Raw genomic sequence first — 17696 nt, 5'->3', positions numbered from 1 at the left:
AGTCCCAAGACTCCACTTCATCAGGAGTAACAAAATCAAATTCTTCCCAAATAACCAGGCAAGAATGAACCTCACTCACTTCAATGGGAGCTGCTTCAAGGCTAGAATCCAATTTGGAATGAATCTGAATGACTTTATCCAACAGATACCAAGCATGTTCCTCACTGCAATCCTGCAAGTAAACCTCCAAACCGGTCTTCCCTAGGGTTACCAGGTGACTATCCAATATTCACGTTATGCTGCCCTACTGCCATGATGTAGGCCCTAATAGCAGCTTTAGCTATATATTCCCATACATAACTTGACTTCTAGAATTTAATACCTTAAAATAAACTTAACTAGTTCTCATCTTCCTAAGATGGAGAAATTAAATGTATATGTGATATAAATATCTGCAAATAAGTCAGCTTAATTAACTGAGCAATAAACATAGAATTCCTTTAACGAGGGCAGGAAACTAATTTTGGCTACGTAAAGGCCTGTATTCACCTGGACATTAAAAGCAGATATCCACAGACAAGAGAGCCAATTTGGTGTAGTGGCTAAGGAATCAGACTAGAAACTGGGAGACTGAGTTCTAGTCCACCTTAGGCATGAAGCCAGCTGGGTGACCTTGGGTCAGTCACTATCTCAGCCCTAGGATGGAGGCAATGGCAAACTGCTTCTGAAAAACTTTGCCAAGAAAACTGCAGGAACTTGTTCAGGCAATTGCCAGGAGCCAAAAACTGACTCAAAGGCACAAACACACACAAAACCATTAGGCTCAGCTTTCCTCCTGCAAATTGCCTGTAGCATTGAAAGATTTTTTTTCTGCAAAGCAGCATTTGACTATCAATGGATCCTGGTTAAATTATTCTAACTTCAGCATTACAGTTTGGATCTGGCTGTCTTTATAAGTGGTCAGTGTAAAAAGCTTAGCAGGAATTGGATCTGGGAAGTACTTGACTCAGAGATCACCAGAAAAATCCCAGGATTATAGCTTGATTTGGAAATCAAAAATGTCCTGGAAAAAGCTAGTGGGAACTTACTTCTACAGTGCTGTCAAGAAGATGCCATGGTAATTATCAGAAGTTGAGCTCAACTTGAGTCTTCATCTTTTTACTTCTACCTCTAGATATACTGGCATAATTCAATAGATTTAGTTTCCAGTTAAAAAGGTGGGAGTTAACCAAAATTAAGAATTGTGTTGGCTCTATGTTTCAGTCTTAGAAAATGCAGTTATGGCATGGCACTAGGTAGCACTGCATCTCTAATAAACCATCTCCAGATATATAGAAACTGATTTGTTTTTAGTATGTGCAATAGGATTGTGTGTTCGCTTGGAGTTTGAAACAGGCTGTTCCAACCTTCCTGGAATTATGTAGAAATGAAACAGCCCCAGTTTTGAGATAAGAACGTTTGTTTCAAGACTTTTGCACGTATCTAGCATAAAACTACTAAAAATATTAAGATTTTACACAACTCTCAGTTTAGGAAGAAAAAACCTTCAGTCAAGTCATTCAACACACAAAGTTGTCCTGCCAAAAAAATATAAAAAACAAAGGAATACATTGATAATATAAATATAGCATTTATATCATATCAGGTAAACTAATCATAAAGATGATTCATATCATTATATCAGTAGGTAAGCATCTACTGATCAGAATATTCATATTCCACTGAACTAAGGCTATAATTTATTTGTTACAAAAGTAACTCTGCTTGTTTCTGTGAGTCTTCAAAAGCAATTCAAAATAGCACATGCTATGAATACTGCAGCATTCCACCCACACTGGCTTAGTGGTGATCATAAGCTATGGTTATGGCAAAGCATATTGTTCAAACACAGCCATCTGTGATTTATTTAATAAATGGTAGTTAAACAAGCCAACATTCGCTGCTTCAGTTTTGCAACCTGCCATCCAAATGATTTGCATCAAATGTGCGAAAAGGTGAGTTAGTATTGTATTAATAAAACTATTTTGCAATCATTACACCTGATTTCAGGATTCCATGTTTTTCCTCAGTCAAACCAGATCCCACCTCACCCCAATTTAAATTGTATATCAGTCTAGCCCCTCTATGCATCTGTTGAAGTGAGCTGTAGCTCACGAAAGCTTATGCCTTTTAATAAAATTTGTTAGTCAGAAAAGGCGCTACCAGACTCCTCCTGATTTTTTGCCACCATAGACTAACACGGCTCTCCTCCTATAGTTCTAAACCTGTAACACATTTATTCACAGCGTAAAGTAAATAACAAAATTCCCAGGAGAAATAGAATGTACATGTAGTCTACAAAGGAAGCAAACAAAAACTCATGACACCTATAGTTAAGTATTTTGATATTTGTAGGTATTAAATATTTCCATGTAGTTTTAAATTAAGTTCAGTCTTCATTTTGGGAATGTATTCACAATTGTTGCTAAATATTTGTCAGACAAACCAGATAATTTCCTGTGAACTTCAAAGAACATTTCAAAGCTGGAGAGCCACATACCAAGTAAGACTGAAAATATACAATATATTTTCATACGACACTATTCTTCCAGATTTGCCTACATCCATCCATTTTTTTAATTGGACTAGGACTCTCCAAAGCCCAAGTTAAATCCAAAATAACTGCTTTCAGTTTGATAAGAAACCCCTTCATTTCCCCAAAATTATTAATTTATAGCGGTAAAAGTTCTTGTAATAATTCTTTTTTTACTTCTTTTATATTTGTAAGTATCCATGTACCATATATGGAAAAATTACTGGATAATTTCAAAACCCCATACATTTTGCAATGCTTATGGAAGAATTTCTTCTATTTGGATGTTCAGATTGTAACTGCTACTAAAGAGCACTTTTCACTGCAATATTTTACTACAGGTCACATATGTAATCACTTTTAATTCAGAGATTTAAGAGCTCCCTTTGTCATACACTTGTGTTATCCCACTTATTAACAATCACACTTCTCTCTAGAGACACATCTGCCACACTCTGCCCCTCGCTATCTAATTCCACAGTGGCACAGGATTACTCCTAGCCTGTGGCTGAGGGTAGCTGGAAGAAGAGTGACACACAGTCCTGGACTACAGTGGGAATTGATAAGGGAACAAGCACTCACACACTCAGCAGGAACAGGTTCTTTGAGGATATGCAGAAACAAGGAAACAAAACATTCTCTAAGGAGCAACAACATTTATTAGTGAACAAAACTAAATAAAGCTCCACACATTCACACCATAGTCACCTCACCTCACACACACAAACCCTCTATTCCAGGTTCATCAAGCATTATGCCAGGTTGATCATGCACTGGTGAAAGGGAATGGAAACCATTGGATTTCGAACATAGAATAAAGCACTCAGACACAGGATGGACTGTGAAGAACAGAGGACGGACCGATGGATGAAGAGACACTTGCTCTCTGGCCAAATAGAACTGATGGAACTTTGGCCCTTTCAGAGTTCTGGAGTTTATACAGTATATATTGCTGGCTGATTTCTGCTGTTGGCTCACAGCCAGGGATCCCAAGATAAAATTGTCTTAGCAACCTTGAATCTGTCAAAAATTCTGAGATATTACATAAGTCTCCTCTGAATATGTTGTCCCAGCAGTGTCACGGATGAAATCTTTCCTCCCCACCTTCACGCTTGTGTCACACTGGTTTTCCAGTTAAATTTTTATCACACTTTTTGCTGAATCAGACTGTTAACCATCTAGTTTAATATTGCCTACACTAAAGATTAGCAACCTCCTCAAGCAGCAGATACCACCAAGCACCAAACATTTTCATCATTTAAATCAAACATGGGTGAAATCTTGCAAGATTTAATCTTCAATCTGTGAAATGACAGTTCTTACAAGATTGTTGCTATATTTATTTTTAAATATATCTCCCCCCCCCATTTGGAAGGTCAATGGATGACATCTAAGGGTGTTGTGAGTACCAATTCTAGGGCTACAAGTTTGCCCAAGCCATTTCCCATAGCCTTAAACAACAAAATTTGATCTCATCTATTCCAAAATTAAATGGATCATCAACAAAAGCACTACATACTTCTGCGCTATATACTACTAAAATATACAGTACATTCTTGTGATTATATATAAATTATTTCTAGTATGAATAGCAACATTATTGATCAGACTGTAGCTACAGCAGTTATTTGTGGTGAGAAATGATGCAGTGAGTTGGCATTCTGATATAATACTTATTTGCTTCAAATTAAATGCATTCCAGGTGGGTTAAAGAGATAATTGAAAGTACCATCTCTGTTACCAGGAGCAACAAAAACAAATTTGTTGGCTCAAATATTATTGTTCACTGAAAACCTAGAGAACAGAGCTAAAATAGGGAAGGTAACATGCAGAAGTAAGAGACTCCAAGTTCAGAGGATCCAGCTTTAAAAGCTGTTCCTTAAAATAAGAATCTGCCATATGAAAAGTTCACTGAAATTATTGTATTACCATCTTAGCTGCATTACCATCTTAGCATGAACAATGTAATACAAGTAGTTCCTGGGTTAAGAACACCTGGTTTAAGGACGACCCGTAGTTAAGAATGAAGCCTACTGTAGCAAAATTCGAGTTAAATACACAATGATTCAATTGAATAAACAATGGTTCAAATTAATTACATAATACTACTTATACAGTATTATACAATAATACTGTTCTGACTTACATACAAATTCGACTTAAGGACAGACCTTGGGAACAGAACTCGTTCTTAAACTGGGGACTACCTGTACACTCAACTTGGGGGCAGGCAAAGATTTTCATTACTGAGACTTCAAAAAGACAAATTGCTACAGTAATATTGCAACATACTCACTGAGCTGAATCCATATACTTACAAATCAGCTCTTAGCTAATGAAAACTACACAAATCATCTATTCAAGTATACAATAGTGCTCAGAAAAATAAATCAGTAGTTTGATTTTTAGTATTCATTGTCATGTATGATGAACCTAATTTGAAAGCAAGAGTAGTAGAACACCACGGTGTGCATGCGGGCAATCTGTTCTCCTTCAAAGGTTTTCAACTGCTATTTCCCAGATTCCTTGTCATGCAGTCTGAGACCAAAGGTTCAAATGTTTGAAAGGTACAAGGCTGCGTTCCTTGGATATCTTCGACATCTTTTTTCTAGACTGGTTATAATTTATACTGCTTTATCAGATATACCTACAAAGATCAGAATAGTGCAAGCAACAGTATTCTCTCTGATACTCTATGAAAGCGAAAGTTGGACTTTGAAGAAGCAGAATAGGAAGAGTATTGATGCTTTTGAACTTTCATGTTGGAGAAAACTGAGAATACTGTGGGCAGCCAAGAAAACAAACACATGGATCATCAAACAAATCAACCCAGAGGTCTCTTGAGGCACAAATGACCAATCTCAAATTATCCTACTTCAGACATATTATTCAAAGACCTAGCTCTCTGATGAAGGCTCTAATGCTGGGAAAGGTGGAAGGAAAGAAAAGAAAAGGAAGACCATCAGCAATGTGGATGGACTTAGTTACAGTGGTGATGGGTGCACTGTTAGAAGACTTGAAGGACCAATTAAGGGACAGATTGTCATGGAGAAAATTTATCTATGTGGTTGTTAAGAGTCAACAGTAAATTGATGGCATATAATCAATCAATCAATCAATCAATTTCACTGAATGCTCCAAGACAAAAAGTGTTATCTGCCACATAAACTACGTAGCCTTAAACTGAATTCCCCACCCTCATTTGATAAGCAACCTGTTCATGGAAGCAAAAAGGTACTTAGCACAAAATTAATGTCATTCTTTAGCAACCTTACTGCAATTATTTATCACCACAACTATTTATTCCAGTTAATATTTTCTGCAGGTGTATTAAGATACTTGATTTTTAGACTTCTTAAAAATAAGCATAAAAGTACAATAAAACTTTGCTTTAACAGACCCCCACCCCATTTAGCAGACTTCAGATCCACTGGAAAAAATTCCACTTGGACATTCTCCCCCCCATACACACAAATGACAATTCTATTATATTGAATAGACAATTCTATTAGACAAGGCCCTCAAATTTATATTTAATTACTCGATAATGTAATATAATGCCAATTGATATCATCTGTGAAAATTATATATTTTTAGATTTTATGGGCTTTTAGGACTAACAGATACACCCCCTCTGTAACTGGTCCATTAATTGAGAAATTACCATAGGACAAAGCTGTTTTCCTATAAAATACTGAAAAGCACCATATTCAATTGAAAACTAAACAATGAATACTAAACTCATGCTAAATTGATGAGTTAGGCAGATAGAAAAGAAGGATGAAGATACGGAAAATGTCCTTTACCTCAGTGCTCAAAATGTAGATAGTAAGAAAATTCTCCATTTAACAGACAGATGGGGGAAGCATTAAAACAGATAATCTACTCAATCTAAATGTGATTTTATACATGCGTAAAATGGTGCATGGGATTTTATGCACGTGTAAAATGGGAATGGGGATTCTATGCAAAAAATGACAAAATTTTATGCATGTGCAGAAGCATATAGTACACAGACAAATGTGGAGCTTAATTAATGACCTCAATTAAGATTGATCTGCAATTATGTCTGTCATTTCTGAAGCCCGCCTAACAGCGTCTCTTAAATCAAGGGTTTTCTGTACTTTAGGGCCTAAAATGATTTCCTCAATTCTCTTGAATGGCACCTACTTCTCCCAGTCTTATTCAAGGCTGAACTCAAAAGCTCAACATATGCCAAAGAGGTGCGTCATGCACAGGGCCTGAGCTGGTTCCTATATCCTGATCTTACCATGTTGAGCACTAAGGACTAATAAAGCAACAAGCCCATGTATGGCCGATATGACTCAATCCCATGGGGATGAAATTGATAAAGATTATTGGAACTGAGAACAAAAACAAGCATCATATTCCCTTTACACAAATCTTCTATATGACTACACTGGGAATACTGTACCAAAAACGATATTATAGAGCAGGAGAAGCAGCAAGAAAAACAGGTAATCACATCTATTACTTAAATCAGAGCTGGGTAATCTTTCTAGTCCAAAAGCTTTATACAGTGCTAGATGACAGGGTGGAGACCCAACACGCAATATGGACACATATATATGGACACCTACTCATGCACAGAACTTCTTCTCCAATACAACCAAGGTTGCTATGGAGGAAGGTCAGAGTTCTCCAGGCTATCCTGACTTTCTACTGTCATAGTTGCTGCTGATTTTCTAGAAGGCACTGTTTCTGCAAAGCCCAGTGATCATAAAACCACCTAAATCAGAAATGAGAGTGTCAGATGTTCTAGCTTCTGTATTTAGAAGTTTCCATAGTTACTGGACCTTGCAGAAACAGGGCTTAAAAAAAATCAGCATGCTAAACCGTGAGATCACGAGTTACCCAGCCCTGAATGATAGCAGCTTAACGCCAGATGCTCATTTGTTCATGTTTGAAACATAACAAGAATTATATTGTTCCTTTTGCTGCTCAGTAGGATAGGGCAGCCAGTAGAATAAGCCATGGCAAAGATGCTGCATCGGTTCCAAAGTCACTCTGCTAGCTACCAGTTTGCAATTGCGCTAAGTTCAAGGAACCTATAATGCCATATAGGGCTGCATAACTAAAGGTATACTTGCTCCTTTTCATATCTGCCAATCAACTAAAATATGCTTTTGAGGACACTGCACAGGCCAGTGACTCTCTATACACAACCTGAGAAAGTCCATTCTTGACTTTCGGTTACCTGTATTGTGGAATTCACTCTCTGGGGAGTTACTGCCTTGCAAACATTCAGTATCTGGTTACCTTGTTTTTCAGTTAAGTATATGGTCTCATGCCTTCTGTCCTATCTCTTATTATAAATGCCCAATCCTAATTTGTTTTAGTAGTTTTATAGTATTCAATACCTAGCTTTTTAGCAGGGTTTTGTTGCCAGCCTTTTTGTTTCTAACCCACTGCAAACTGGTGGCTTTTTAAAAATGTCAATTGTTCTTTAACATGAGTATGCGTGTTAGAAATCTTATAAATATTGTTATTGTCCCTTAGAATGAATACGGACATCAGAAAATCAAACAAGCCTCCTGACTGCATCCACACACTGCATATGCTTCTAAATTGTTAGGATGCAAGCAACGGTAAGTTGGATTGCTAGTTTGACTGACCAAGTCACGGTCCAACTGATGACAAACCCTGCAGAAGTGGGAAGTGTAAAGAAAATAAGGCTACGCATAAAGCAGTACGTGAATCTGGTGCATCAATTATAGTTTGCGATGATAGAAAGTTATGGTGTTGGTGTAAGCTAGATATAGCTATACTTCCGTTTTCTTATTGGATGCCTTTAATTTCTTCACATGCTGCTTTTTGTTCCTTTTCTGAGTTTTCTATAATGTTGCTTACCCTGACAGGGAATAGTATCATGGGTACGCATAAGTGAATTACAAATTTCCTTTCCTTTCCGTTTTGAACTTCAAGCATAAATACTGTTGCTAATATAGCTAGAAAAGCAAAGTAGAAAAATAGGAGGAGGAAGGAGTATTCAGTATGTTCGCCGCCTTGAGTTATTTATAAAAAGAATAAAGGCAGGATTAAAAAAATCTAAAAAAAAAAAAAAGAACCAGTTATGCAAATGAGTGGAGAAACACTACATCTGAAAATAATCTAAAGTTCTGAACTACAACAGAGAGCCAGTTTGGTCTAGTGCAGTGTTGTCCAAACTTGGCCACTTTAAGATGAGTGGACTTCAACTCCCAGAATTCCCCATGCTGGCTGGGGAATTCTGGGAGTTGAAGTCCACTCATCTTAAAGTGGCCAAGTTTGGACAACACTGGTCTAGTGGTTAAGGTACCAGGCTAGAAAGCAGGAGACTGTGAGTTCTAGTCCGGCCTTAGGCATGAAAGCTGGCTGGGTGACTCTGGCCCAGTCACTCTCTCTCAGCTCAACTCACCTCGCAGGGTGGTTGTTGTGGGGAAAATAGGAGGAGGAAGGAGTATTAGGTATGTTTGCCGCCTTGAGTTATTTATAAAAAGAATAAAGGCAGGATAAGAAACTTTAAAAAAAAAAGGTTTAAGAGAAAAAAATTCTAAAGAGGGAGGTCAGCCCATCTACCCAGGTGAGGCAAGTTCAGCAGCCACAGAATTCTGACTGACTTTGGGGAGGATGAGGTGCAAAGAATTTGCTTGGAGAGAGGATGTTGTGTAATATGATTGAGATAGCTGAAAGATTAAACAAGAATGCTGCATATTGTGTGTGGGTATGCATATGTATGTGTGTGCATGTATTATTTACACACACAATATATATACACACACATCCATATATAATTTTACTTTATTGTACCATTGTATTGCAGATCCCACCCCCATATACAGGTTTGAATTTTAGCCTTGACAGCTGTATGTCAGAAGATGAGCGCTCTTTAGGTAAGTCATGGCAAGAAACTGATCTTTATTTCGCAACAAAGTTCAGTGAAAACTCCTCCCTTTTCCATATCACTCTTGGTCTTTATTGCAATTAATACCCTCCGTTTATACTCTACCAAGTGTTACTGTGGCAGGTTAAGAGCCTGAAATGAATTTTTGTAAATGATTGTGGTTCTGGAAGCAGAAACATTGCTTTCCTTTTGATAAGTTTATTGCTACATTGATTTTAAGCCAAGTTAAAGCAAGATCGTTTGTTGTTTCTATCCTTCCCATTAGATCCAATGAGAGAGCCATGTTGCGGGTCCTGTCAGTCAAAGAATGTCATCTTGTGGGACCCAGGTAGAGAAGCTTTTCTGTGACTGTGCAGGCCCCTTGGAACAGCCTTCCTCCTGAGATTAGATTGGACCTCACCCTGTTGGCTTTTTGGAAGGCTCTTAGGACACGGATGTGTTCCCAGACACAGAGCTCAGACTGTTAATTAGACCTTGTGATATGGTTATTTGTTTAGATTGATCTGGCTGTTCGGCTGTTGTTCATGTTTTATATAGAAAGTTATTGCATTGTTTTAAATGTAGTAAGCCACCAGAGTCTCTACTATGACATGGTTGGCTAAATAAATAAAAACTGTGAAACACTTTTAAGAGAAATGATTAGGATATATGAACTTGGTCACACTTCTAGAATAGGTAAAAAACTAACAACTGTCACTTTATGTTTCTTAGAGCTTCTCAGTAGGGTTGGATCTTGACTTAATCATCCTTTGGTGATTACATTCCAGTGATGCCACTGGGGCAACAGTTAATGAGTCTATTTCCAAGTATCACTTAACTATGGCTCCTACTACATCATGCATGCAACTTCACTGTTGTCATGGATGACTAGTTACACAAAACCTATTTTTCATGTATGGGCTGTATTTTCATGACACGCAGAACCATGAACCAGCCAACCCCATTTTTACATATTATGCAAGCTCAGTCCTTTTCATTAGCTTACGGTTCAGTGTGCTCTGCACACCCTTGTGGTTAGTTTATCATTCAGTATGTCATGCAAATCCCCCCTCCAAAAAAAACCTGGCTTAACTGAGTAAATCACATGTTAGTGTGTCATTCAAACACAGCCATTTGAGGAAGTCATGATGAATACTTCCTAAAACCTAGACTGTGCCTGTTGTTGACACTATCTGAATCTTGGAACTTGGCCAAATGGACTGCTGAAAGAGTAAGCATGTGTCTTAAAATGCTTCTCTCTCCTCCATGCCACATATGTCCCTACCTGCAGGTTGCTGAGCTTGATACTCTATCATTTTTTTCTCCTTCCAACTGGCTGCTTGAGAAATGGGATAATCTAAGCCAGTGAGGGGAGAGGTTTTTCAGCTGAATGCAAGGGATCCATGGATGAGGAAAGGATTCTTCATGGAGTTACCTTTAATGATTATTTGGAAACTTCAATGGTGCAATGCAACTACTTAAGCTGAATCAAGAGGCATTGAAAATGGTGCCAGCCGCATTAGTCAATCCTTTGTTTCCAGGCCATATTTAAAGTTTGGCATCAGCTTTTAAGATTCCAAACAACCTGGATCCTTGAATGGTTGTTTTCTTCCATAGCAATGTACCTGCCTTCAAGATTAGCACTGAAAGCCTACTTGGATGCATATCTTTAAGAACTTCAAAACCAGTGTGTATAAAGAACAAGGCCTTCTCAATAGTGGCCCTCCACTTCTGGAATTGGGTTCCAGTTGATGCTCACCAGGTCTGTAAGTGGGGACTAAAGATTCAAAAGTTTAACTTGGCTCATAACTGAATTAGAACTCTAACGAGTCCTTTGGCACAAAACATGTTTGAATCTTGTCTTCTGTCCTTTTAAGTAATGTAAACAAATATTGATTTAAAACAACTGGGTCAAGTCACCTTAAAAGGTTTAAACCATATTGTTTTGATTAATTTATCTTTTTTTAATGAGATGATTTACTTTTTAACAAATATATAGTTACTTTTAAAAAATAAAAGCTCAACTTCTTGTTTCTGGCCAATATCAAAAGCGAGTGGCCATTTGTGGTAAAGTCAACCTTAGCAATATCTTTTCTCATTCTCAGAGGGATTTCCCCCCATCAAACACATTTTTTTCCATTACCATGAGGTTTACTCTTGATTTCCTTCCCCCAGACTTACAGCAAAGAAGCCCCACTGATAATTTTTACAATACACTAACTGAATTACACATTTACTCCACTTGCGCAGTCATCAGCAAACTAATTCCAAAACCTGCTATGCAAATCCAACCAAAAAGCTATGCAAAGAAATGTCTATTTACAGTGGACAGAGAAGAAATAAAACAGCAGATTAAGTAACAATTACATACACAACTACTAGAAAAACATTTTCTTCTGGTTTCTGGTAGTTGTTCTTCTCAATGTTAGATTTATTTATACTGCTTTTCATTTTAATTAAAATCCTAAGATAATAATTATTAGTGCTGACACCATAAAAAGAGAGAGGGAATGCCAAAGTAAGTATATAAATGTTTCATAATCCAGAGACTCACATCTGAGGGCCTACCTAATCTCAGCAGGACAATTGTTCTACAGAAGAGAAGACCACACATCTTCTGCTCATTGTACAGTATTTGTAAAAAGTGAAACACTGCTAGCAGAGTCATATATGAATGAATAATGGTTTGAGAATGCTAATGCGAAATACAGACTACAATGAAGACTAGTGTGGGGAAGGGGGTAATTTCATTGATTCTGTATACACCAGGGTAGCCTCTCCTCAACAGAAATAAAGGGGATAGAATATTTTAGGACATGAGTGCAACCCTGGGGTTACACTGGCCCTTGGTCTACCTTTATGCAGCTCTCAGTCAAATTACAGAAGTCCTCTGCAGGCAATTTAATGTACAAGAAGTATAGGACTGTCTTTCTCTCACACAAAATAAGCTAATGTCTTTCCATGCTGGCTGGCATTTATATGAACTGAAGTTCAATGTATCAGGAGAGCAGCATGTTAAGGGAGGATTATTAGTTCATCTCATTCACACAGATGATTTGATGTTGAATTCAGCTTCATCTACCTATTCTCAGTCTTTATTTGGTGTGTGAATTGGGTGAACATATGGAAAAAAAACAGAATTGCCATTATGTCCAGTCTGATATTTAACTTTTAAAAATATGCTTTCTCAAACTGGTTTGGCTTATGAACTTGTTTACCTAGATCTTCCTATTCATTTGTGTCAGAGAAACAGACACCTTTGGGACTGATAATTTTTCAAAGTCTTCATGTAAACTAAACATTTCACAGACTGAAACCTGTCCATTCCTAACTGAAAGTAACTAGTAATTAACCATAATCAAATAATGCAAGGAAAAAAATACAAAACTGGTTTAAGTAATGAGTTATTTTTGGGGATGTTTAATGGTTTCTTTGACTGGATAGCTCTTTTTTGGAAATGTTCAATTGGGTGTAATGGATTAGTTTGTACTATCTATGTTACTATTTTTGGTATATAAATAAGGTATTATTTCTAGTAATGTTTAGCAGTTTTTATTTTTCTGTAATGTTTAATTGTTAATTGGGATTAATAATGGTTGCTATCTCTGGTGATGATTAATGGTTATTTTTTATCTTTTTGTAATAAAATCTAATCCTGTTAATTAGGATTAGATTTTGATTATTAAGAGAGGGATTAGGGGGATTATGTTTAAATGGAAAGGGGACTAAATGCTTATTTGTTAGTTATGTCTGTTAATTCTTACACCTTTTGTTGATTAATAAGGAGAGCTGAGGATTTAGAGATGAGTCTATAAAAAACAGGATGAAGTATGGGATGAACGTGTATTTGGTAGTATTTTAAGAGTCAGTGATAGGTTGTTAATGTTGACTATACTTGTTGGGGATGAAGGAGGAAGTTTCTTATCTTTTTGGGGGGGGAATTTTATTTTTTTCCCCTTTCCTCTGTACTTTCTTAATATTATTTGTAATGTATTTTTTAATTAGGTTTCTGTATTAGTTTATTAAAGGTTATATAAAACAGATAAAACTGTTGGGAAAAAAGAAAGTACCTAGTACTTCACCACTTGTGTAGCACCTAGAAAATATATAAAGTCCCACTTTTGATGATACTCCCTAGGATTGGTTGGGATTAAAAAAAACAAAACAAAACTTGTAAAAAATTCCCCAACCTTTTAAGAAAGGCCTCTAGAAATAGTAGTGCTACCCCCTTTACAAAGCTTAAAACATTCAAAGCAATACCTTTGACTGAACTCCAAAGCAGCTGCCTAGTTTAGTGTGACAATAGATAAATTATTATTTCAAATTACCTCAGACAGTAAAATATATACTGAAGCATTTAGCCAGTTACCAGAAAGCTGTACATACTGGGGGAAAAAAGAATTAAAGGCATGATGCTTATTGCTAAAAGTTAACAATAAATTAACATGTTCTGTAATCATCTCAATGTACGGAAGAACTGTAGTCTACTTTTGAGTTTACCCTGGAAAATGAGCAAAAAAGAAGGCACTCCCTAGGTTTCCTCTTCACAATCTGCATGTGTTTATTTGTGTTCCCTTTACCTCCCAAATGAACAAATGGAAGTCAAGAAGAATAGAATTTCACATGTGACTCATTCTCTACCCAGCTTCAAGCGCTCTTATGTTCAGGTAGAGTCTGAAGTGGGCTACCTCTGAACCTTTATATTACATATGAATTTATTGTAGTAATGCAAGCTTTTGCTGCAGTAAAGCTGTTAGTCTTCAAGGTGCAGCAAGGCTATTTGGAATGGTAATGGATTTTTATAGAATATGGAATCAACTGTTTAGAGAATCAATTGTTCCTAGCTTCCCACTTGTGGTTACACTACCTATTCTTGTATTCTTAGCTCTATCCTCACGTTAAATATATTTCTGACATCATAATAAAGCACACTTATGAAGCTTTTCACTTTACTGAGGATAACAGACATAAATCCAAATCAAACATTCATATTTTTTACAAGTATATACAAAAAGTGGTACTTCCCCATGGCATTAAGTGTTGTTACATGTGCACAGGAGCAAAACTCTATGGTAATAAATACACATTTGCCATTACAAAGAAGGCAAAAGTTGCCAAATTAATTTCTATTCAACAATGGCACTAATCTGAGTCTCCTCAAGCATGTCCTGGCGTGGGAATATATGGTACCTGTTTTCATCAACCATCTATAAGCCACATTTGTAGAAGATTCTTGGTACAACAGATGACAGAAAAAGAAACAGAGACTTAAATAGCTTGAGGGCTTAAGTCACAGAAATAGCTAAAGCAGAACTTCAATAGAAAGGAAATCTCTAATCACGGCAGTCTTAGTGGATGCTGAGCTCATAACTGAAACGAAGTTGTTTAACCTCTCTTGCTGGATCCTATCTAGCAAAGCAGTTCATTTTACCTAATCTATTTTGAAGTATTAATCTGAACTTTCAGGGACTGTTTACCCCATACCAATAACTTTGCAAGCATTTCTCCCCCCCCCCCCCCAAGCAATAGGCCAGAAACTCATCAGGCTGCTGCAGTAGGATCCTTTCCTGTTCTAAAGTTCTCAACTATTTATGAGGCGGGTTGGGGAAGAATAATGGGAAAAGCCTTCCTTTAAAGATTACACAGATGATACTTCCAGAGCAAAAGCACAGTACAGAAGAACACAGTTCCTACCCAAACCCACCCGAAACTTTCAGAAAAAAGAAAAAAGATCCAGGGCAGTTACAACTTTTCTGAGCTTTCCACAATTCTATCACCACAGAAACTCATTAAATTTCAGATTACAGACATGTGCCTACCTTCAAAGTCCATAAAATGACATACTTGAATCCTTAAGATATCATCAGGCCCATCAAGCATTATAAACATGTTTCATTCACTATTTAATAACGGTGCTTTAGTTTGAATAATTACAACTCTCAGGAGATTAATCAATTAACTTAGCATTTTTTCTTTCCAAAATTGAAGAATCCTTTTTCCACATTTTAATTTGCTTCAAGTTAAAATGTTCTAAGAACTTTTTTTGGACACAAATAGTTGTAAATCTGTAACAGATGACTTCTCAAATAGGGAAAACAAGAAACACACTTCAAATATAGGGTAGTATATAGATTTACTGTACATTCCTGCAACTTCAGTGTTTTTGCAACTACCTGTAAAAACACAGAAATAGCCAAAAGTAACTAACTTGATGTTTAAATGTCTGAAACAGCTTTACAGCACAATCAATTAGTATCTAACAGCAAAATGCCTGGACCACAATATTGTGCAGTTTTATTGCTTAGATCCTACTAACCTCTTTAACTGCATTTTCTAAATGGTGTGGAAGCTACAGTTTTTTTAGATTTGACAACATGAATTCAACAGAGAACAAACCAACAAATAAGAGAGAAATGAACTCTCTCCCACACAAGGTTGACTACCATGCTACACAGCAATATCCCTTCACAATTATAAAAGCTGATCCAGATTTTCCCAACCAGATGCCCCTCCAAGTATGATGAACTACAACCTCAATCAGCCCTTGTCTTCCTGGTTGGTCATGGTATTTGCAGCTCCCTGAAAAGCACCAGAATGGGGAAACTCTGCATTCAACAGGTTGCCTTGGACAATACAGATATCAAATTTAATAATGAGCTGTTCCCCTTTTCTGAAAATCCTACTAGCTCCTAGAAACACAAAGGCATCCTGCCTGCCTCATCCTGATAGTCTTTTTATAAACCGGAGCATCTCTCTTTAAAATAGTGAGGGCTATTGGCAGTGTTTTCTTTCGAAGATCCAGCCCGGAGAGTACTGCAAGTCTATTGAACTGAGAAGCCTTCTCGTCCTTCCCTACTTGCTTAGTCCTAACGAAAAAGAACACTACGTATATCGAATTGCAATTAACAGCAAAGTTGAGCACAAGAGACTCAAACAAGGAAGACGAGTTTAGCCTGAAAAGAGAGACTTGGCTGCTTACGAAAAGTCTACCCCTCAGCCCGCCAAAGCGGCAGCTTTGGGGGAGGACACCCCGCACAGCGAGCGCACCCACTCGCCTCCGCCCTTGTGCAAACATCAAACATTGCTAGAACCGAGGCATTCTCTCGCCCTCCCTGCCCCGCCACGGCGCACCAGGCACAGGTAAACCCACCCCCATCGATCCCCACCGGCTGTAACATCAAAGCCGCTTACTATGTGCTCCGCGGATACCGGAGGTCCGAACACAAATACCAACACCTTAGCGTGCCTCCGAATCTCTCCGTGGCTCTGGAGAGACAAGCGAGGGGGAGGGAGGCGGGCCATCCGAAGAAAAGGAGGCGGTGCTGGCGACTTCGGGCCAATCGCTGTCGGGCAAAGGATCAAAGAGGCGGGCGGTGAGCAGGGGCACAGGAGGGGGAGAACGCGTGGAGGTTTGGAAGGTGTGCTGGGCAAGTTTCGGCAGCTCTTGCTCAGGCTTGCGACTCCCGCGCAAGCCAGCTGCTCGTCCTGTTAGGTTGATAGGGAGGGCAGGGTTCGCGGTCGGCGCCGCAACTTTCCTGGAACACAGCCCACTTCGTCCCCCGAAAGCTTCTGCCTGTGATCAGGCGCTGCAAGACTTCTTTTCGCTTTTGCTGGAGAAGACATGACGAGCCATGCTGCGTCGCCTAACCATCCGGAAAGGATTTCTCAATGGTTTCCTTTGTAAAGGGGGTTGAAAAATGTGGGTGTAATGCCTACGGAAACAGACCTTCTTTGGACGTTCAGCCCACTCTTGCTTTTATCAATTCAGTATCAGTTGGGAGTGAGTCACGATGAGCTTTTACCCGTTTTGAGCAATCTGGCTGACAATGGAGCACGTCTTATTTGCTCTAGTAGGCCTTTTGAATTAATGTTGTAGTTACTCCTTTCTCTTTTCTGTTTGCATATTCTCGTTTATGTGTCAGCTGCTATATGTATTACCTCTCCCTGTGTGTACAAACGCATATTTGACTATAGGGTGCATATTTGTTTTGAAATATGTTGGTCAACTCAGTAGTAAAATAGTGGATTTTGCCTATCCAAAGCTTGTTTTGTACAGCATGTGTTTCCATGTTAATAAACATCAGCTATTATCATGGCAAGCATATCTATGGTTTCTCAACTCAGTTTTGGGAAGTTGGAAGACATGAACCATAAACCTACAAGAAGGGTAGGGTTCGCACACCTTGCTAGGCTAAGCCGGTTGGCTAGTTTACAGATCAATAGGTAGTGCAAACAGTCAGTGACTTGCACATTTATGTTGGCTTAAATTTCAGTAGGCTTGAGTGGTATTACAAAATGACC

The 17696-nt window shown here is 38.0% G+C and overlaps 1 protein-coding gene across 1 annotated transcript in view; it reads right to left on the bottom strand.

Moving 5' to 3' along the window:
• Nucleotides 1-16650, bottom strand: part of TNFAIP8 (TNF alpha induced protein 8) — a 35432-nt gene extending 18782 nt beyond the window's left edge. Inside the window, exon 1 of the mRNA XM_007424148.3 lies at nucleotides 16587-16650. Within this exon, the coding sequence (XP_007424210.1) occupies nucleotide 16587 (1 nt within the window). The 5' untranslated portion in view covers nucleotides 16588-16650. The remainder of the gene's footprint in view (nucleotides 1-16586) is intronic.
• Nucleotides 16651-17696: the final 1046 nt, after the last annotated feature.

This window comes from Python bivittatus, unplaced genomic scaffold (genome assembly GCF_059951505.1).
Source record: "Python bivittatus isolate LINGU-HERP-01145 unplaced genomic scaffold, Pbiv_v1 ctg000850_np1212, whole genome shotgun sequence".
NCBI classification, from domain to species: domain Eukaryota; kingdom Metazoa; phylum Chordata; class Lepidosauria; order Squamata; family Pythonidae; genus Python; species Python bivittatus.
Note: the sequence above shows the minus strand (reverse complement) of the source record. Positions and strands in the feature narration are given on the sequence as shown.